Raw genomic sequence first — 21,942 nt, forward strand, 5'->3', positions numbered from 1 at the left:
TGTTCTCTATAAAAAAATGTTATGTCTCTGACATCACAACATTTGCTGGTTTCTAACTTATATATATATATATATACATATATATATATATATATATATATATATATATATATATATATATCCTCAGTCATATGATAAGCAGCCAACAATGACACCAAGGATGGCATAGGGAAAGCTCACTGTTTATAACTGAATTAAAGAAATGACGAATAATCGGAAATGAAAGTAAATGAAAAACAAATGGCGGCAGGTGGGATACGAACCCATGTCGTCGCATTACGCGTGTGATACTCTTCCCAATAGAGCTACCGCCAGCGTCGTGGTACACATACACACACCCACACATGCACACACACACGCGCACACACACACACGCGCGCACGCACACGCACGCACACACACACACGCACACACACATACACACGCACGCACGCATGCACGCACACACACACACACGCACGCACAGTATAGGCTGTTGGTATGTTTCGTCTTGGCATATATGTGTGGCGTTTCGTGTATTCGTATTTCAATGTAAGGTTATTTTTCAATGTAAGGTTCATTTTTTTCTTCGTGGAAGTTTGTGCCCTAGGAAACTGAGAAACATCAAAGTTTTATTTTATGATTGCTATTATTTGATACAACTGTGCGGTGTACGACTTCGAGTTTTCGTTACGAGTGTGTTGGCGTGGCTGCGGCCACTCGAGACGACCACAAGCAGTTATCGGCCTAGCGACGGAGGCCGGCGTTTGCTATCAGTCTAACGCGAAGAAGCGAGAAATGTGATACGAGAAGTGCGCGATTACATCATGGCGATGCTGTCACTGCGCTATTCTGTCCAGTGTTGTTTTTATACGGAGTTCTTTATTCGCTTTCCCTGGAGCGGCAGTACCAAGCATTCTTATCGGTTTCAGCTTTGGTGCACTATTAAGTCTGAGTTAAAAAAAAATAACATAGAAAGAAGCCATCTAAATCTGGCGATAATGCTAAGTCGTGAATGAAGGGCGATTTATTTATATGTAACGGCATAACTACAGTGTAGGTAAATCTGTCGTCAGACCATTTTCTCGATGCGCTTGCTCTTCACATAAGCCGCGCAATTTGTCAGTTCACGCAGCTCGCAAGTCCGCAGTGCGCAGACTTGGCAGCAAATTCAGCAATGACTCAGTGAATCAAGTGAAAGTAATATTAAGAATTTTGTCTGAAAACTCTTGAAAATTTGGAATATGCGAGCCGAAAAGGAAGGCGTTGGCCGTTTCTCTTGTTTATGTGTCGACCGATGAAAGTAGCACTAAGAATTTGGCCATATTTTAAATTGAGCCTACAGACAGTTACGGTGTCGTTTCGTGCACAGCACTCTTATTAAAGATATTTACATTTGTTGCTTAGTTTCCGCCATGAAATTTGCATATACAAACTCAAAACCTAGTTTGACCCTCTAGCCATTGCTATTAGTGTCGGGTCCATGGAACGAAACGCTCCTTTTCCTTTGCAGCAATAAAACATACGGCGCACTCAAGTTTTACTAAATAGTAAAGGAATACATTGACGGCCTGCACTGCCTGGTGGTGATTTATTTTTATTGGACTCGCTACCACACTCTGTCCTTAGCAAGTGGCACGCGTGGAAACTCTCCACAACAGTTCGTACAGCCCTCGAATGTCCTTATGGCCTTTACATATGCTATGCCGGGTCTGTTTTGCCTTTCCACTTTCAGTAAGACTTGAAAGGGAAAGAGCGAGAGATGGAGATCGCCGCGGAAACGGGTGCTCTTTCAGCAAATGTTGAATTTTCCTTCGCGTTGCTGATTGGTTTATAATCAGGCTCCTTTACACATGTTCTACACTTGTGAAATTACTCCACGGTTAGCGTGGTTCTGTTTGACTTTACCGCGATTACATAATCTCACGTCTGAAAACAAAGGGACTGATGATCCCTTCCTAATTGGGGCTATTCCTGCAAGCGTTGTGTACAATTAGACGTAGCCAAGATCCCGCCGTCCGTCCGTCCAAATGAATGAATGAATGAATGAATGAATGAATCCTGTGAACACCCCTTCAAATAAAAGCTGGTGCCAGGTAGAACCAACCTAATGTCATTTTGTCTTTCTACCGCCTGTTGTGTCTGCCATTACACATTTGTCCAAATCAGGTGTAACATGCAGCGTTCCCTTCGCGGTGTTTTCCCTTACTTCAACGCTGCCAATATTCAAGCCATGGTCATTGTCTCCTTCGCCAGGTAGATTCACGTCTCATCTGCAGCCCGTAAAGCTTGGCGGCCCAGAAAGGCTAAATACAGCCTTTCTCTTACCTAGCCTAGAAATACAAGTATGGTGATTGCATTATCCCTTTCTCACGCTCTGCGTAAATCACGTTCATCGTTGAATTCCTCAAATCTGTGACTCGGCGTTCTCAGACAATGTCATGCTTGCTCACGCTTACCCATGCTTAACATTACGCTGCACTCTGAATTACTTTGAAAACGTTTATTTCGGCATCCAGTGGCGCGCGTCGTAGAGCTCAGCAAACAGAAAGTGCCAACATTGCGCCGCCTTTACCGGCCTACTTTCTCGCTTATGTTGTACTGTAACATATAGAACAAAATGCAGAAGTGTACGGGTCAATACATAAGCTTTATTATTCTATGTGCAAGGGCTGTCTCGATACATATGTCTCTAGCCTGACACAGTGTGGGTGCGTTAGAGTGTCGCTATCGGCGCGAAGTCGTGCTGCATCCAGCTGTTGCTATGCGATGGGGTGTGCAATGGTTGTGAATGCCTTCTTAAAAAATAATTAAATTCGGGGGTCTTATGCTCCAGAACCACGACATGATCATGAGGCACGTCGTACCGCGGGGGACACCGGGTTAATTTAGACCACTTGGGGTTCCTTAACGTGCAACGCCTCCTTAAGAATAAACAGATAACTGCATGTTTTCTACGCATACAGCGCGAAACGCAAACGAGGCTCACGCATGCTCGAGATGACATTATATTTACTTTCAACCTCACAAAGTGAACAACTGTCTCAGTGCCTGTGTATTGGGCATAGATACCGCAGACCAAGCTCTCTGAAATCAAGAGCGATACAACAAAAGCAATGCTTCCTTTTTGACATATTTCTTTTTATTGTTACTGCCATTTTTATTCGCAGATCATCGTTGGCGGACGTCACTTACAATGCAGCAAACTGTGTCGACGCCGTGTTCATCCCAACTGTTCTTCATAAACGACAAATCGCTTTGTTTCTTCTCACGGTCGGACCCCTCGTCCCGTTCCAAAAGCATTGAAAATGACGTAGCATAAAAGGCTATTCAGATAAAAGAACGAGATAAAGAATCGTATCATTAGCATTGCAATTGAGTAGTTCTGGCTCTATTTCGAAGTAAGCAGTGGTCGCGACGAGCAAGCAGACACAGGCAGTCGTTTCCCCTGCGCACTGCTGTTCGCCAGGTGGAAACTTCGTTAAAGTGTACTGCTTGGATTTAACGAATACATCACGAGATCGCATAAGTGCCTTATCCTTTGTGAACATAGCCTACCTTTTCTTGTTGGACTTCGCGTCATCATCGTAAGTCCCCCACGCTGTCGCGTTACCCTCAATGAAATTCAACATCATCCTATTGGCCACTTCCGGTTCGTCGACGGCCGTGTAGTGTCCCGCTCGGAAGATGACCACGTCCGTCATGCTTCCCACCCTCACGAGGAGACCGGAAACGGAATGACATGTGGGGTACGCCTTCCAGTGAAGCGGCTGCGCTTTCCGGAACTCCTTGGCGCCATACCAGTTCAGGGACCGGAAGTATTTCTGCAGGTTCCGCGACGGGAAGAGCGTGTCCATCTGTCCCGTATAGAAGAGCACCTTGTACGACTGCAGCAGGTCCTCTATCTCGGTGCTGGTGGAACGAAATAGAAGGAGATTTCGTTCAAGAGAAAGGGCACTCGATTAAATTGGTGTTAGAGATAATGTCACAGAAATAATAAATGCAAGCGCTATTATAGCTATGCAAGCTATTCGAAAGGCGCTGATTAAAACATCGTTGCTTCTGTTGATTTGCGAACTCACCGACAGGAATTCGTTAACTGCATAATGTACAACAAAGTAATTATTACAAGTTAATTCGTGTTTTAGGGATTGTTAATTAGTCGATTACGCATTTAGATTTCACGTCCAAGTAATGTTCGCCAATTTGGTGATCCATATCAATGACTAGGATTATGCTATCTGCCCCAGGCGAGATTGAAAAATTTTGTATGCGTTACACACACGCACACACACACACACCCAAAAGAAGGAAGGCGGTAGATACCTTTAATACTTCCGCAGCTGAATGTTGCCACAACAACTGCTCACCATAACCAAAGGAAGACAAGCATACACGCAGTTTAACGTGAGACGCGTCACGCTCGCTGTCTACTAGCAAAACATTGAATTTCTCTCGTGGTAATGCTAATGCGTTGCACGTCTTGTTAAATAATACAAAAGAAGGCCAGTGATGTCCCTGCGCGGATTAGAATCGTTAAACAATGGGCTGTTTCAAGTGAAGCGACAGAAGCGAAGAAAGAAAAATTACTGCTGCCGCACGTGTTGCAGATTGATTGTTTTTTGTTGAACGTCGTCACACGTGTTGGCGATGGCATGGTTTCTGTCAGAGCGCCGCCGAAGGTTGCCCCCTGCTCGCAGAGAAGTCACGCCTGCTTCGCTCTAAGAAAAACAGCACAAGAAACCGTAAGAATTTCGCGTTTTAATATATGTTATTGAAGGTAACTTAAGTATCAAAATTTGGATGTCTCTAAAAGCGTTTTTTTTTAGGAATGTAACGTCGCGCAAAGTAAAATAGATGTCGGCCAAGTCGGGAGGCAGTCCCATTTTGGTGGCGTTTGCTGTCGCACCGCCCACAATCTCTCCGATCGCTATGACAGCGCGATGGCGCGACCCACTTGGCGTAACCCACCGCACGCAGCCTCTTCCTTCATTCGGGCTTTCTGCCACTGTTACTGTGCGCAACTCAATATGGTTTCACGTAAGTTCCACGAAGTGCAACATGTTAATCTCATTTCACACACCTTCAGCCAACTAAGCGGATCATTCCTGCCAAAGTGTTCTCATTTGCTTAGTCGGACTTACGTATAGAAGGAGGCTTAAGGCCCGGATTCTGAAACACTCCTTTCCTTACTAAGGATGTCTCACACGCTGTAAGGCGACCTGGCGTCAATTCTGGAACGTACCTTACTAAGGGGCACTAAGTTATGGCCTCCTTGGTGCTTCCCCGCGCTTAGGGAGGCGGATTGCTACCTTCATGCTTCCTAACCCTGCTCCTCTAACTGAACGCATGCTTCTCCGCACGACTTTGTACGCGGTACGCTCGGCTAGAATAGGTGCCGTGCGCAGCCAAAGCCGTGGTAGCCAGCCGCCGTGTATTGACGTCCAGTTTGGTACCGCGGACGACGTCTTGTGCCATATCTCTTTACTTTGATTTTGTGAAAAGCGAGTGGCGAGAATGACGGCCTTGCGATATTTATCCGAAGGTGATAGCTTCCAAAGCTATGCACGGTTTCTTCTTCGATGAGCAAATGAACTTCTTTACGGGACTGTGTACAAACCTCCGCCTTTGACTCCATCCCGGCGTCTGATTGACAGGGAGAATGCACTGGAATACTACGAAGAAGTGGACTTTCTAGCCCGGTAGCGTTTTTCCAAGCGAGCTGTTACAGCCATACTGGCAGAGCTGCAACTGAATTGTAACACTGATAACAGAGGAGAGCCGCTGCCTGCTGTCTTGAAGGTCCTCATCGCACTGCGTTTTTACGGAACGGCTGCCATGCAAACTGTTGTAGGCGACCTTGTGTTTGTATCCTAACCCTCTTTGTGCCGATGTATTTGGGAGGTGACACAGCTGATATGCCTACGTCTCTATCCCAAGTACGTTCGGCTGCCAAACGCCAGTGATGTGAGGGTTGTCATGACCAGGTTCTATTCAATCGGAGGATTCGCTGGGGTTGGTGGGTGCATCGATTGTACTCATATACCCATTAAAAGTCCCGGTGGAGACGACGCAGAAATCTTCCGAAACAGGAAAGGGGTATTCTGTACAAATACACACACACACACGAAACAAAACGTACGCAAAAAAAAAAAGAAAGCGACGCCCGAACTACCGAACCCAGATGCTGCCATAGTTGCTAGACTGAGTTTTCTTTCCTGCCATATGCATTATTTTTGAACTATTTTTACGTGATTAACCAAGGAAATGGAATTTATGCCCCGGTATAGAATAGTAATGCAATATTAGCAGTCCCGGCACTTCACCTTGGCAATTAACTACAAATATTTTGCATCTTTTGTAAGTAATCTCAAACTAGAAGCCTCTAACGTTACACTTCCTTTGGTGAGGCACTCCTTCCGCAGGGAAGGTGAAAGGAAGCTTTTAGAATTCGCGGTGGCCTTCCGAGGGCGCCTAACGTTTAGGTAGCATGGAGGACTCCTTGCGTAAGGTAGGGAAATGGTCTAAGGTTAGGAGCATTTCAGAATCCGGCCCTAAGACTGCAGTCGCGAGAAGCGTTTGAGCGACGAAAAGGCGCTGTGTCGCCAACTGAAAATCGGGGCACGCGAAACAGCTTACAGTCTTCGTCGGCGCGACGGAGGAGTTAACGGAAGCGAGCCGCACCTGATGTCGGTCAAGTAGTCGTTTATCAGGATCGTCGCCACCCTGCCCTCGGCCTTCATGAACTCGACGTCCCGGCCGATGTGCACGGCTCGCTTGAACTCGTCGCTCTGCACGTACTTCTCGTACTTCAGCATGTTGAGGGGCTTCTCGGAGTAGAGCGCGCTCGCCTGGTTGTTGAAGCCCGTGAGCCTCTGGAACAGCGTGGGATTCTTCTTCGACGTGAAGATGGTCTTCCGGAGCCGGAGCAGCGCGGCGACCTTGCCTATCAAGGTTCTCGCCTTGCGTCTCATGTCGGCGAAGGCCCCGGCGAGGCTCTTTCGCCCCTTCTTGGTGATCAGCGACATCTCGTAGAGGAACTCGGACGAGTCGGCCACCCTCATGAGGCGCCCGAGGAAGCCGGCGCCGAGGATCACGCCTCGAAGGTGCAGCGGGACCTGCGGTTCCTTGCCGGCGTGGATGGCGTGAGAGACGCCGACGGCGAACCTGGCTGCGGAACGAAAGAGGGAAGACGCAATCTCGTCGAGAGAAGCTTTTTACTTATTTAATTTTCTTGCCTGCCCTCCCAGATTTCGCATGGCTGCTGGGTCGCTCAATATCTCGCAGGATATATCCGTGGATACAAAAAGGTTATATGTGCGCCTAATGAAAGTGCCAGTAAACGGGCTTATATAACCTTTGTATGCTGACAAAGTATTCGAACCTCGTATTCTACGTATAAAAAATAACTCCTTACATAAAACGGGAAGATACAATGTCTGCTTACAGGTTTCTGGAAAGTTCGCCCATCTGTTAATGGAGTGGTGAATTATGTTTCACGGATTCCTCGATTTACTTGATTTTCTTTGATTTAGCCTTTCGGCACGTGCCGCTGGTTGTGTGTCCGCTCTTGGCCAATCATCCACAATGGGCATGTCCCACTGGGATTCTTACATAAAACCGGAACATAATTTGTCCGCTCAAAGGTTGTCTCTAAAGGGTCACCGATTTGTTAATGGAATAGTGAACTATATATATCGCAAATCATTTGATTCAATTTACTTAGCCCTTCGGTATGTGCCACTAGGACTGTGTCCTTTCTTCACCAATCCTCCAGAATGGATATGTCCTACTGTCGCACAAGATGCACAGATTCCCTAAACGTAGCCCGATGCGTGTCGTACTTTTCGTTGCATAAGCCTGTCATCACCATTCTTTCTTGAACCGACGTCATGCGTCGCCTTCGTCCTTGCGACAACGCTGCACATGCGTCTCACACCCCGCATCCGCATGATTTGGAGTTTGCATTTCGGCATAACTCGTTAGCCTTGTAAGTCATAAGCATGAATGAAACTGCACTCATCGTCCTTAGTTGCCTGCTGTTTTCATTTGAAGAACGGCACATAGCCAGTGCGGCATACACCTAGCGATTCAAGTTGGCGTAAAAGAGGTTCATAGAAGAGCGGCACACACTGAAACATACCCCGCGGCCCAAATTGGCTTGAAAGTAGGTAGATACAGACAAACATATTGCCTACAGAAATGGCTACAGCATTATTACATCAGAATACAACAATGTACCAATGAAATTTGGCAGTGTCGCCTGAAGTCAGAAAACTGAAGCTGTATCAATGTTTAGGGTTCATTTGAAGGGGTCTCAGGACACTGGTACGGCGAGGAGTACCGCCAGCCGAGTTTCAAGCATCGCATCTCAATGGTGCACAAGATGATAACGACGGGAGGCTGTCGGTGTTTCACAGCACTCATTAAAAAAAGGCAGTTTAGCCCAGGGGCAAAGTATTGAAAGCAACACCACGGTTCGATGCTTCACCTCCGCCGCGGGTCGGCCCGGCATTGTACTATATTCGGGATCGGTCCACGTATGGGGAGTGCTTAACGCCTGCTTCTCCTCCGCCGCGGGTCGGCCCGGCATTGTACTATCTTTGGGATCGGCCCACGTATGGGGAGTGCTTAATGCCAGCTTCACCTCCTCTGCGGATCAGCCCGACATTGCACTATCTCTGGGATCGGCCCACGTATCATCGCCAACAACGACACGAAAATTTCCTTGGACATGGAGGTATACAGCTTCGCTGTAAAAAAAAAGGCCCTTGTCTTGTGCATTGGGAGTACATTAAAGATCCCCTGGTGGCCAAAATTATTCCGGAGCCCCCCACTACGGCTTGCCTCAGAATACAATCGTGGTTTTGGCTCGTAAAACCTCCGAATTCAAACCTTAAACTCAGCAGCGCAACACCATAGCTGCTGAGGTACCGTGACAGGCTTAGCGTTGTAGGGCGGGTTTTAGAGAAGATATAGATGGAACTCTCACCGCCGTAAGACTCTCCTCCCACGTAGAACGCTCGGTTCTTGTACTCGGGAAACATCATGATGAACTGGTTAAGGAATTTGAGCACGCCGCTGGCGACATCGTCCAGATTCTTGGCGTATCCGAGCGATAGCTTGGTGAAGCTATAGCCGGCGCCCGGCGGCTGGTCGAGGTAGACGACGTTCACGTGCCTCTGGAGGGAGTTCCGTCTTTGGAAAAGGCGCCCGTTGTCGTCGATGCCGAGAGGTCCGATCTCGAGGAACTCGCCGAATAGGGACGACAGTCCCGGGCCACCTTGGAGCCAGAGAAGAAGCGGATAGGCATCCGGGTTTTTCTGTAACTCAAAGAAAAAAAAATTTCTTGGGGTCTGCTTAATGAACGAATGAACAACGAATCAGCAAATGCATTCCTAGTCGATAGATATATTAGAAGTAGAGGTCGAACACCCCGATCAGTGGATGACGCGGTGCTTAAACCCGCAAGGTGAAGGTAATGTCATGTAGCCATTACACATGAAGCTTGCGTGACGAGCTGTTAATAGTGATATTTCAGTAAGACGTTTTGGCGGAATAGTTGGTGCATTTTCATTAACGTGATTGCATGATTGCCTCCGTAGGTAGACCTCGTCCTAGCCGTGTTCTCTTGTATAGGCTGTGTTTTTTGTGACATCATGAGAATAAGAATGAATGGATCATTGCATAAAATTATTACTTCTGTACATTGATCATTCATTCTTCACTGGAGCGATCAATCAATAAGTTACGAAATGTTATTACTCAAAGTCAAAGTACCAATTTCTGCGCGACAGGGTAACAGCTTCCAGGCACCACGCTCCTCCGACAATGTTGCGCGGTAGAATCAAACGCAAAGAATATAGAGGCAAATTTGCAGACGCAGTAACGCTGGTCGGCATGAGCGTAACAATGAAGTCCAGCGCACTCCAAGATGTCATTGAGCGACGAACCCACGTGTTCTAAAGGGAAGCTTTAAAGAAAGTCCCAGTTTCGCCCGAAAGGCGAAGCGTCGATTGCGATGGCAAATTAGTGGACAGCTATACGAACAGAGGATAGTAGTTTTATCGGCAGTATAAACTTGTAAACCTAGGTATACTAACCAAAATAACATGGACGCTGTCACGCCCGCAAAAGCGCACAAGAACACATCTCACTCGATGACCGTGGAAACTCGCTGTCAAAACGCTGCAGTGAGGAATCGCGGCTGCGAGAGAATTTACCTTTCTGCTGCGTCTCGCATCAACGCGATCTAAGCCACTAGAACACAGCGCACGGTGGACTCTGTCCCCGTCGCAGATGGCTTTCAAGATAGAGCGGCCCCGATCCATCCGGGCCACTCGGAGCGGCCCCGGGTGGCCCGCAGTAGAGCGGGCCTCCTACCCCCCCCCCCCCCCCACCGCCACCTCCCTACCCTCTTCCCGGAGCCTTGCGCGGGACGGAAGACGGTGCGATTCCTCCCAACTTTCCTCCCTTGCGTAGACAAGATTGAGCCTCTATCACCGGCTCACCCTCGCACGTTTTCACTCACACATACTGCATACCGCGCGCGGTGGCGATGTTATCGGCCTTGGACTTAATACGGAACCTCACGGCGACGGCGGCACCAAAAATTCGCCTGGATTGTGCATATAATTGCTACCGCAATAGATGTCGGGTGTTTTACGTGACAAAACCACGATATAATCATGAGGCAAGCCATAACGGGAGACTCCGCCTCAATTTCGACCACCTGGGTTTCTTTAACGTACACCCAATGCACGGTACACGGGAGTGTTTACATTTCCCCCCTGTCGAAATGCGGCCGCCGTGGCCGGGATATTATCCTGCGCCTTCGGGCTTAGCAGCGCCACTGTAAAGTCCGAGGACCTCGTTGTACGGTAGATCATGGCTTCAAGTACGGTGAAGGACAATACGTCCGAAGAGCCGAGAGCAGCGCGTCATATGCCGCCGTCTATTCGAGCAAGAAGACGAAAAATTATCGTGGCACGCGCACTCGATTGTTGCACTTCGTTCTCCTTTCTTTTTGCGCGAGCTGTCGTTCTGCTTTTGTTGAAAGCCACTACGCCACCGCGATGGATAAAGTGATACTTTCTTTGGCCAGGTCACTGCTGCTTCATGTCCGCTGGTCGGTCAATATCTCGCTGGATGTATTCGTGGATATGCATAGCAGCACAGGCCTGTACATGTAAGTACTACATGTTGATCGACAAAGTACTGCGAGCTACTGCACCTCTGCTCCGCGTAATGAAACCGTGTAGCACGACATAAAATCCGTTCATGTATTCTTGCGTCGTAAGTGTTTATAAAGCGCACAGGCCTCCTCGTGGAAAATCACACGAAATATAACGGCACATTTATTTTTCTTACTGAATTGGGATAGCCTATGTTTAAAAACTGCGCGTGTGCCGTCGGATACTCCCGCTTGTATGACACACAATTTTGACGAACAAAGCAGTGCCAGTGAGAACACTTTTGCTTGACGTTTTCAAGCAATAAATTAGTATATGAAACCGATAAGTACTTTGTCGGTTCCTAGGCATCCCTAAAGTGCGCAAACTTCTCAATGAAACAATGTTTGATTTTAAATTAGTTTCTTTTTATTCTTAAATACTTTTTATATTTTGGTACCCGCATTTTTGAGCCACTTGGTATGTGCCTGTGCCATATCGCGAGAGGGTACTCGATGAATTGGAGTAAATGAAGTACACTTGTACGGATCGCACTTAGCATAAAGCATTTAATTATATCGACGTTTCTGCGTTTTCAGACAAATAGGGAAAAAAAGGGACCTCCTGAAACACTCGTGGATGGTTTTGCGCTAATGTATTTCGACGCCAGCATAGCAACGCATGGCTTCTTCAAAAAAAAAGCCACGCGCCAAATCGCAACAAACCGGATTGGGCATAGCAAATTCTAATCAAAAGAGGTTTACTGAGGAAGTGTTCGCTTAACACAAGTAAACGGGGAAGTAGGATGAGTACGCAGGCGGAGGGCTACCCGCAAAGTTACACTTTCCCATTCCGCGGCGCTGCGCGCACTTTCGTCTTTGTCAGAACACACCATGAACACGCGCCGAGCTCTCCTGAACCTCTCCTGGCACAGGGTAGGCCACCGAGCTTCTACCCTGTGCTTCCTGTGCGCCTTAACGCTCTTTGCTCTCTGAAGCGATGAGACGCTAATGAGCTTCGATGAGGAAGCCGATCGCACGTTTGAAATCCTTTAGGAGGAAAAGCGATCTGACGCAGTTGGTTCTTTTAGGAAGTACTACTACAGCGTGTTTGAGAAGTGGAGCCGTTGTGTCGAAAGGACCACTACCAGTGAACCGCAGCACAACGGCGATTAATTCTGGTTCTGGGTGCAAACCCACAACGTTAGGACAAATTTCCCCTCGGACTGTCGATACGTAGTTGCCGTTGTTTCCTCGAGTTGTCATCATCATCATCATCATCATCATCATCATCATCATCATCATCATCATCATCATCAGCCTGGTTACGCCCACTGCAGGGCAAAGGCCTCTCTCATACTTCTCCAACAACCCCGGTCATGTACTAATTGTGGCTATGTCGTCCCTGCAAACTTCTCAATCTCATCGGCGCACCTAACTTGTTGCCGTCCCCTGCTACGCTTCCCTTCCTTTGGAATCCAGTCCGTAACCCTTAATGACCATCGGTTACCTTCCCTCCTCATTACATGTCCTGCCCATGCCCATTTCTTTTTTTTTTTTGCATTATCTGGCATATGATGTTAAATAAATTGTTGCGCCGATGGAATTTTGGCGCATGCATGCCCACGACTGTAGCCTCTCCTTTCCCGTTTTGTGCTGAATCTCCCAGATCTCCCAGTAGCTCGCGCGAACGCCGAAAATCTCTTTTCTATCTTCCGTGTCGTGAACAAGAAGGAGCGTGCGACAATCGCGAATGTAAACATTGGAAATCATGCTTTTATATATTACAAAAAGTTGTAGGTATAGTGGGACACAACTTAAGTCTGCAGTGAAGCCCCGCCCACGTCCTCATAAGCGCCAGCGACTGTTCCTCCGTGAGGCTGCATATAGTTAGTACTCCGAACTTTCCCTGTTACCTAAATAAGGTGGCAACCACAGAAATAAAATTATAAGCGTGCAATTTTATACGCTTTCACTCGTCTATTATAGTGGAACGGTGAAAGCCTACGTGTTTATTGAACTGAAATAAATGCTTGCTTTGCTGCAGCTATTTACTGTCAAGCTTCACTTCAGTTGGCGTTGAAGTATCTTGAGTAAAACGGGCTCAGCAGTGAGATGAACTGTGCCACGGACTTTTGAAGAGCGAAATACTCGGACTCCATACACTTTGTGCACGTCTGTTTTACATCTCATCGCTTCCGCAGATGAAAAGAATCTTCAAGAACTGAAGGAAAGCGGCGCAGGAGGAGAGGATGGCGAAAGCGTGAGGAGGAAATCAGAGTGCCGCACGAGACGTGCTCCCCTGCGGCGACCCGGTACGGGAAGGCGCCATAGTAGCCTGCACTTCGCCCGGTCGCCGATGACGTCATTATATGGAAACCATATATGGAAAGAGAACGCTGGAGTGGGCTTCGGACTTACTGCGCATGCGCTACTTCGTCTGCGCCGCCACTGCTAGAGAATGCGCTCCGCGTGAGCTACGCGTTCTCGTGTTCGCGCTTTCTTTTTGAACAATGGGCGACGCAACCGGTGGAGGCTCTTTGTCTGCCGCTACTGATAAACGCGCTGCCCGAGCAGAGGCTCAGCACCACCGCCGAGAGGACCATACCGTTCATGTTGAAATTCCTTGCTAAAATGTATTGCCAATTCAAAGCATCTAAACAGCTGCGCTCAAAATTTGGCATCAGGGAGTATCGTAAGAGTCGGTGAGTTTTGTGTTCTCCAAACTTGCTCTGCTTTGCTGTTGCCTTATCAATAAAGACACCTGCAGAAAGCTGGCCTCGTTTAAATCCGATGTTCACGCGCGTTCATGGTGGTTACGAAGGTAACCACCACGAACGTGGTGGTTACATCTTTTGGCGCAGCTAATTCTGTTGCTTTGGCTTTGTCTATATACCCATACGCAGTATAGAAATATGAAAACGCCGAGAGACTGGCTTCAAAGTTGAGGTATACTTGTCATTGCTGCGGGTCGAATCAAAGTAATTCAAGTATACATGCTGTCGCGAGGAAAGGATAACGGACCGCAGGTGGTTACCGCATCAACATACGCACCAGGGCGCGGATGTGGAGAAAGAAGAGGTTGCTTTTCTTCCACCTGTCGATGGTGATGTAGCCAGAGTGTGTCGCTGCCCCGATGTGGTCCTCGAACAATTTCACTCGACTCAAGTTCCTGGCTATGTCGATCTGGCCCGCTTCGATGTACGGCGTCAGATAGAGCGACTCGTAGTTCCTGAAATATGATCAGCAGTCCTCATGATCTACTCACAACGTATTTAATGCGAAGCTTTCTTTACCTATTCTCGCGGTTTTCGCAGGCTGCCTGGCTGTCGCGTTGGTCGCTATATCGCCAGATATACTTTTTGGACGTATATACAAAGGTTATGTGAAACTACCCGCGAAATGGCTTTTCCAGGCCAAATTATAGGCTGACCAAGTATGGCCACCTCGGTTTTTGCGTAACAAGAAAATAAATTTTTACGTAGAACTTGAACGCATCATGTCGGCTTACATGCATCTCTAGTACACACCAATCTGTTAAAATAATTGTGAATTATAGTTACCGCATTCCTCGAATTACTTGATTTTGTTTGATTTAACCGCTCGGCATATACCTATACAGATATTCTCTCCTTTGCATCAGCCCAGCCACAGATATGTCACCTTGACACAAAGGGAAACGCGTGTTATGTACACGCGGAGAAATCTTTTATGTGCTGCCGTGATCCAATATTCGAAGGACCTAAATATGATATGTCTGAATCGAATGCTTCGATTCGAGATGGCAGTAAGTGTTCGAAATTTCCAAGGTTCACACTCTCTTCATTTCTTTCTTTTTTTTTTTTTTAAGAAGCTCACGAGGACTGAGAGAGGAAATTAAGTGGACAGCGAATGCATTTCGTTCCACAAATTGGGCGTGGATATCTGGAAACTGTTGCTAGTTTCCGGATTTCCGGATTTCAGTTTCAGGATTTCAGGCAATACGTAGACGTCATCGTTTCATTTCAGCACCGCAATTGCGATGTGCTATGAGGTAATGAGCAAAATATTTAATCAGGTAAACTTAGGTAATTACCAAATCGAATTTTGCTTTTTTTTTCGGGAAATGCATCCGCCTTTTCAAGAATGTTAATCTGAAAGACGAAATGAAGCTATATGCTACATAGGTTTATTTTTATAGATCTGCCCGAAATAAATAATATAACAGACAATGTAACCTCTTTCAATGTGATCTCCTTCAGCGTTTTACGGCATGTCGCTAGTATTTATTTTCATTTTTTTTATTCGCGCTGAGGGTTCGCGATGCTATTGAATTCGTTTGGTTCGTCACAGCTTTCAGGTGGATTGTATTATCTCCTACCCCTCGTGGTTGCTCAGTGGCTATGGTGTTAGGCTGCTGAGCACGAGGTCGCGGGATCGAACCCCGGCCACGGCGGCCGCATTTCGGTGGGGGCGAAATGCGAAAACACCAATGCACTTAGATTTAGGTGCACGTTAAAGAACCCCAGGTGGTCGAAATTTCCGGAGTCCTCCACTACGGCGTGCCTCATAACCAGATTGTGGTTTTGGCACGTAAAACCCCATAATTAAAATTAAGATTGTATTATCTCCGATGACGTTTATATTAAACATTCCCCAAGGCAGTTTCAGGGCTGGATCGTCCGGCTATTGTTTCCACTTGCGACAACTAGCGTCAATCTTGAGGCCGAACTGATTGATAGGAGGCCGACAAACTTTGGAATTCTCCGTGAATCTTTCAATTTTAGCAAATCTCAAACTTGTTCTTTCATTCAGTTTCTACATCTCTAATGTGCCTACAGAGTGTACAGTACGATAATTTAGTTTTTCATAAATGATGTCGCATTGTTAAACCTATAACCGATCCCACAAGTTTACTGGTAGGTAATGCAGTAGCCGGTCGGGGTAGCTCAGCGGCTATGACATTATGCTGTTGAACGGAGTCCTGGTCGCGGCGGCCGCTTTTGATTTAATATGCAACTAAATATAGGTACACAAACGTTTGAGTACTCTGGCTGGGTAGAAATGCAAAAAAAAAAACACTCGGCTAGCCAGATTTGTATGCGTGTAAAAAAACAGCAGGCAGGCCAAATTATACCGCGTTCGACCTCTACGGCCTCTATCTTAGTCCTTTTGTTGCTTTGGCGCTGTTAAATCAATCAATCAATCAATCAATCAATCAATCAATCAATCAATCAATCAATCAATCAATCAATCAATCAATCAATCAATCAATCAATCAATCAATCAATCAATCAATCAATCTTCTTTTTTCTCATATATATACATGTCTACGTGACCCCTAAGGCATAAATGCAGGGGTTTCGTTGAAGCCTAAGAGCGCATACTACTATAAAGGTAATACAAATAGCATCAATCAAGCCTTAAACAGCCATAAATGAGTAAAATTAACAAATAACTCAATATTAAGTTTTACTACGTATGCCGTGTTCACGTCACACGTAGTATGACGTGAACACGCTGAGGAAATAGCGCTTTCAGGATAAACAAGACATGTAGACAGCTGAAACGGGGTACCTCCAAAGAAATAATGCGTCACTGTGGGGAGAATGTCGAGTGACGGAATCGGTAAGAGCTGCTTACAGAATACCGTGAAAGAAACAATCTGTGTGCTCAAAAAAACTCAGTTGAGTGAAGGGCTTTCTAGCTGTCCAGTTGAGAGTGGGCGACTCGAGAAATGTGCTGCCGGCACGAGATGAGAGAAGCAGAATAGGGGTTTAGCCGCGACATTGCCGTGTTCTAAAAGGGGCAATATTCTCAATGCACGTGATACAACACCCGTAGAGAGTAGGCAGCTGAGAGAAAGGCCCCGTTAAAGGTACCACGCTAGGGAATATTCGGCAATACTAGTTCTTTGACCAATTTATTGAGGAAGCATGCTATTGATTTATTGGAAGAGTACAAGGCAAATGACAACATGCTGTCCACCTCATCAGCACGCTAAGGGCACTTCGAACTAACTTGGCAGTACGAAAGGAGAAAAAGCGCGTGATATCCTAGAACGTCCCTTCTCTCGAAAACCTGTCTCGAGTCGTACCCTAGGGTAATGATCCAGTACTGCTCAATCTAGTACCGTAGGGAATATTCACTCTTTAGCAGTGCTGGGGCTTAAAGCTGAATGGAGCGTTGACGAGATAGCGGTCGAGATTAGCAACAGAAGTTTACAGTATTTATGCGAGTAGCATTCTTAGGATACTTCACGCACTTCACGCACTTTCCGGTTTGTTTCCCTGTTCTTATTTCCTGCCCAGCTTCGGTCTCTGGGTATTCAATGGTCCAATGGGTAAAGCATCGGGCTACTGTGCTGAGGGAACCGTGTGCAAAACCAATCGATGGACTAACTTGGGTCAATGAGTACGCGAGAGCTGGTTTTCAATGAACCTTTTTCATGCCGATTAAGATCACTGGGTATGTGCCACTGTTCGGTCAACTTCTTTGTGTCAACTGGGGTCACTGGATATATGCGTCGTTCTTCAATGAATCGCTTTCACGGCAACTCGTGTCAACGGGTATGGGCCGCTTTTCAATGGCAACAAAAAATAAATCCTTTAACATCCTTGTGCTGGTTGGCGGAATAAAACACGTGTCATATACGGGTGTGACAGGTTCTACAAGCTGACCGAACGATGGCGTTCATTGCCCGAATGATTGCTCGAAGCCGACTTGCCTAGTCAGTGACGTCAATGGATGCGGCTGATGATTTCGCGTTGATGGATTCACCGAGTACACGGTGTGGGGTGTCGAAAATACCTTTTTTTCCGTGGTTAGCGGGAGTTGCGTCCTGCACTGGTAACATTAAGCCGTGCGGCGAAGAAGCATTGTCTTCAAGGCGTTGAGAGATATCGTCGTCTGGCATGAAACAGAGGCATGTCGCGAATGATGAATGCGTTCGAACGGTTGAGGATGCCGATAACGCAGTCAAACTGAGCTTTCTGTGAGGTGACGCGATTTCGCCGGAACAAGGAATTCGATGGTGACGGCCCAAGGACCAGGGTCCGGAGACCAGAAATCCGGGAGCTTCACGGTGGCGACATCACAAGCTGGTAGTGCTGCGGAGGAGGTGGTGTTGTGCTGTTGATATGGCATGACTTGCCCGCAGGAATAGGTGGATGTTGCAGCTGAATTGAGATGGGCGTAACTGAGGTGTGGAAGGTTGTATTTCTGGAAGCGTCCGTGGTCACCACTCGTAAGAAATTGATCGACGAACCAAGGCACGGTACATTGACACAGGGTGTCTTTTTTTTTTTCAGCACGTACTTCTTTTATAAAAGAACCCATGAGCGCAGCGAACGCGGCGTTTTAACGTAGGAATCCCTAGGCAAGGTGGACATACTTTGCCACTGATAACGTAAGCTTTAGAAGAATGTAATGCAAAAATCATGAATTCGTTTTTTATTTGTACCTTGGGGCCACTGTCTGAATGGTAAATTTGTACGCCGCCGACCACTTCTGTCAGCATCATCACTCGAGAGAGAGAGAGAGAGAGAGTAATATAGGAAGGCAGGGATGTTAACCAGTCAATAGTCTGGTTGGCTACTCTACGCTGGGGGAAGGGAGAAAGGGAAGCGAGAGAAGAGAGAGAGATGGTGTAGATGCGTGTACGGGCAGCACTTGAGTTAAAGACGTTCGCGCAAACCAGAAGTTCTGAGAAAGCATAAAAGTGCCTTCACTGCCTTCTGAGACGATGATCGGTCGGGACGGTGCTCTAGTAACGTCTGTTCACTCAGAGGACGATCATCTAATTTCCTCAATGTGCTGGACAAAGATTGTCTTTGTGCTTGAAAGTTAGGACAATGGCACAATAAGTGTTCAACGTTCTCCTCGCATCCGCAAGCATCACATGCAGGGCTATCAGCCATTCCAATTAGTGCTGAGTAGGCATTCGTGAAAGCAACTCCAAGCCATAACCGACACAGAAGAGACGCTTCACGTCGGTGTAGACCAGCTGGAGGTCTGAGTTGAAGTGACGGGTTTAGTCTGTGCAGTCTTATGCGCCTTGTATGTGCGGTGTTCCACTTTGCTTAGGAGATCGTGCGTGCTAAAGTGCCAAATTACCTCGCGGCGTGGGTCCTTGAGAGAGGAATAGGGACGAAGCGGTCTTCTTGGTTTGATGTCCGAGCTGCCTTATCGGGGTCATCATTTCCTATGATACCGCAATGACCTGGTATCCACTGGAAAGAGATATCATGGCCTTTTTCTCTTGAGTGATGGACAAGTTCCACGATTTCGCACGTGAGCTGATCGTGAGCTGCATGTCGGAGAAATGACTGCACACATTGCAAGGCCGTCCTTGAATCGCAGAAGACTGCCCATTTTCTAGGACTTTCAGCATGTATCACTTGAAGCGCGTCGCGGAGAGCCGCGAGCTCTGCAGCTGTAGACGTAGTGACATGGGAAGTCTTGAACCGCTAGGTTATTCTCATTGTTGGTATAACTACAGCGCCACCGGAACTGGTTGATGTAGTTGATCTATCATTGCAGACGTGTGTGCAGTCGCTGTATTTCTCGTACACGAGAAGTAAAGTTAGTTGCTTGAGCGCTGTTGATGGCAAGTCCGATAATCCGGCAATCTGATAATCTGATAAGCTGATAATCGCAAATTCTGACAGTCCTAGTGCCGGCATATAAATTACGCTCATAGATTCTTCGCCACCATTGTTGCAGGCGTGCTACGGTCTGCCACATTTTGTATCAGAAAGCCAGCTGCAACACGTTGACGAACGACAGCTATTGTGAGGCTCCAGGAGCCTGTTGCCTGCCTGAACTTATCTCGCGGTAAACTGTTGCTCGTTATTGCAAGGATAGCAGGATCGATTGCAAAGTATTTTTTTTTTTGCTCAAGATAAAATTGGGCTTCTTAAAGCTATTGCGAAATTGTCGATTTTATAAAATTTTACACCGGACTCCCACTTTTTAGACAGTGCACATGTAATCACAGAAAACCATAATGCAATATATATTGAGGGATATTCAGAACTTTTTATGAAGACTTCATTCTATGCGAGATTTATTCGCTCTGTTATTAACATGTCTTAGGTAAAGTTCAAGACAGTCCGAACCCTGCCTATACTGGCATTTCAGGGTGGCATAGGGCCCTTTTGAAAATGCGCATAGAAGTTGACGTTATATTTCCATGTAGGTTATATTCTAAGAAACCCTATGGCATGAGTGGACGGTAACGAAGAGGGATTCATAGTTGTACAAAGACTTAACCATTGGCAATCGCTTTACCGTGGTGCTGAGAAAGGCTTTTCCGGACCTTTCTTTGTTCCAGGCTTGTTCAACTGCTTATCATCAATGACATAAGTTTAGCCTTAAATATTTCTAGAGGAGGTAAATCAGACACCTGTTCACATCGTTGAAGAAAGTAAATTGTATTGTGCTATGGAAGGAAGAATCCCATCACGAAAAGTAAAAAAGAAAGCCCAGCTAAGGAAGTGAAGAGATCGGGAGTAAAGATTACGTGGCATGCGAACATACACATGTCGCCCATGACGTCCTCAAAATTCTTCCCACTCGTGAAGTCGCATTTGTGCGGTGCGAATACTTACTCGTCATCTGTGTTCCTTCCGCTGTCTGCCCTCGAAATCAAAATTGCCGCAAGGCCTATGGTCGCGAGGACGTGAAACTTCCTCATCGCTGCTTCCGAGAAGTCAGCAACGGACTCGCTTCCTCCGTGTAGTCAGCTCATTCGGAGCACCCGTTTTCGACGATTTCTTTCGGGCAGGATGTGGTGGTTACACTGAAACATGAGGACTAGACGACAGAAGCACCTATTAGGAGCTCCAACGGAACTCGCCAGAGCCCACGGCTGCTGTTTTTCTCGGGCGGCCGCATTGTCTTTGATTGATGAACGGCGACAGGTATACGATCGTTCGCAGGCAGTTGGCGTCAAGCGCACGTTGATGCAAGAAACACTAACGCGCGATTTGCAGAACAGTGAAAGACATGAAAGTTTATCACGGCTGAACAGCGTGCCTGAGTCTGTCGCCAACGTAGGGGCCCATTAGGTCGTTCTTTTAACGTCGTGGTGTGTCAGCTCGCGGCTGTGATGAATGGGATGGTGTTCGCCCGAGAAAGCTTCTGCAACGTCGCAGAGGAACCTTTCCTATTACCCACTTAAGTTTAGCTTGACAGCTACTTAGACAAGATGCTAATAAGGCGCATGATTCGCTCTTCGGGAGGTCAGAACTTTGTGCTGGTTAGTCGACTTTTCGTCGCATATTTATCAAGGACGCCAGTGCGGAAGCGTTGTTGGTGGAATGCGTTCTGGCAGTTATTATTGCCAGAACATTTCCACTTGTCATTGCCTTATCAAAAAGCGCTCTTAGATCCTTTCCTGTAATAATGGGGAGCAATGAAGAGGGCTCGCATTCACTGAATAAACGGATTCTGATAGCTGGGGAACCTTGCTTTTGATATTGTTTTATATCCGAGAAAAAGGAACAGAATAAAAGGAGTGAAAGAAAAATAAGTTGGCTCTAAAGGAGCTCGACTGGTGATGAAGCGTTCGCTACTTTCCGAGATTGTTACTCGTGCCTCCACCTGTGGCACGTGGTCAGTTTTCTTACAATACGTACTAGAAGCTACACACGTCTTCAGTACGAAACAAACAAACAAACAAACAGACAGACAGACGGACGGATGGACGGACGGACGGACTGGCAGGCAGGCAGGCAGGCAGGCAGGCAGGCAGGCAGGCAGGGCAGGGCAGGGCAGGGCAAAGCAAAGCAAAGCAAAGCAAAGCAAGGCAA

At 46.9% G+C, this 21,942-nt stretch overlaps 1 protein-coding gene and 1 long non-coding RNA gene across 2 annotated transcripts in view; one reads left to right on the forward strand and one right to left on the reverse strand.

Annotated features, from left to right (window-relative positions):
* LOC140213090 (uncharacterized) overlaps positions 1-21,942 on the forward strand; it is a 269,839-nt gene that overhangs the window by 63,738 nt on the left and 184,159 nt on the right. The window lies entirely within an intron of this gene.
* Positions 3,100-20,966, reverse strand: LOC129380101 (probable serine carboxypeptidase CPVL). The gene is made up of 5 exons (XM_050175966.3): positions 20,740-20,966; positions 14,204-14,381; positions 8,972-9,302; positions 6,664-7,150; positions 3,100-3,891 (listed from the first exon to the last, which is right to left on the reverse strand). The coding sequence occupies exons 1-5, from the start codon at positions 20,823-20,825 to the stop codon at positions 3,534-3,536; spliced, it is 1,440 nt and encodes a 479-aa protein (XP_050031923.2). The 5' UTR covers positions 20,826-20,966; the 3' UTR covers positions 3,100-3,533.

Source organism: Dermacentor andersoni, chromosome 9 (assembly GCF_023375885.2).
Source record: "Dermacentor andersoni chromosome 9, qqDerAnde1_hic_scaffold, whole genome shotgun sequence".
Classification (NCBI taxonomy): domain Eukaryota; kingdom Metazoa; phylum Arthropoda; class Arachnida; order Ixodida; family Ixodidae; genus Dermacentor; species Dermacentor andersoni.

Bases quoted from the DNA above. Each gene is read 5' to 3' on its own strand.
- LOC129380101 (XM_050175966.3), bottom strand. From the start codon at position 20,825: ATGAGGAAGTTTCACGTCCTCGCGACCATAGGCCTTGCGGCAATTTTG. The intron at 14,382-20,739 runs GTAAGTATTCGC...ATCATATTTCAG, and splicing joins GGAAGGAACACAGATGACGA to GAACTACGAGTCGCTCTATC. The intron at 3,892-6,663 runs GTGCGGCTCGCT...TCGTTCCACCAG, and splicing joins GACTACTTGACCGACATCAG to CACCGAGATAGAGGACCTGC.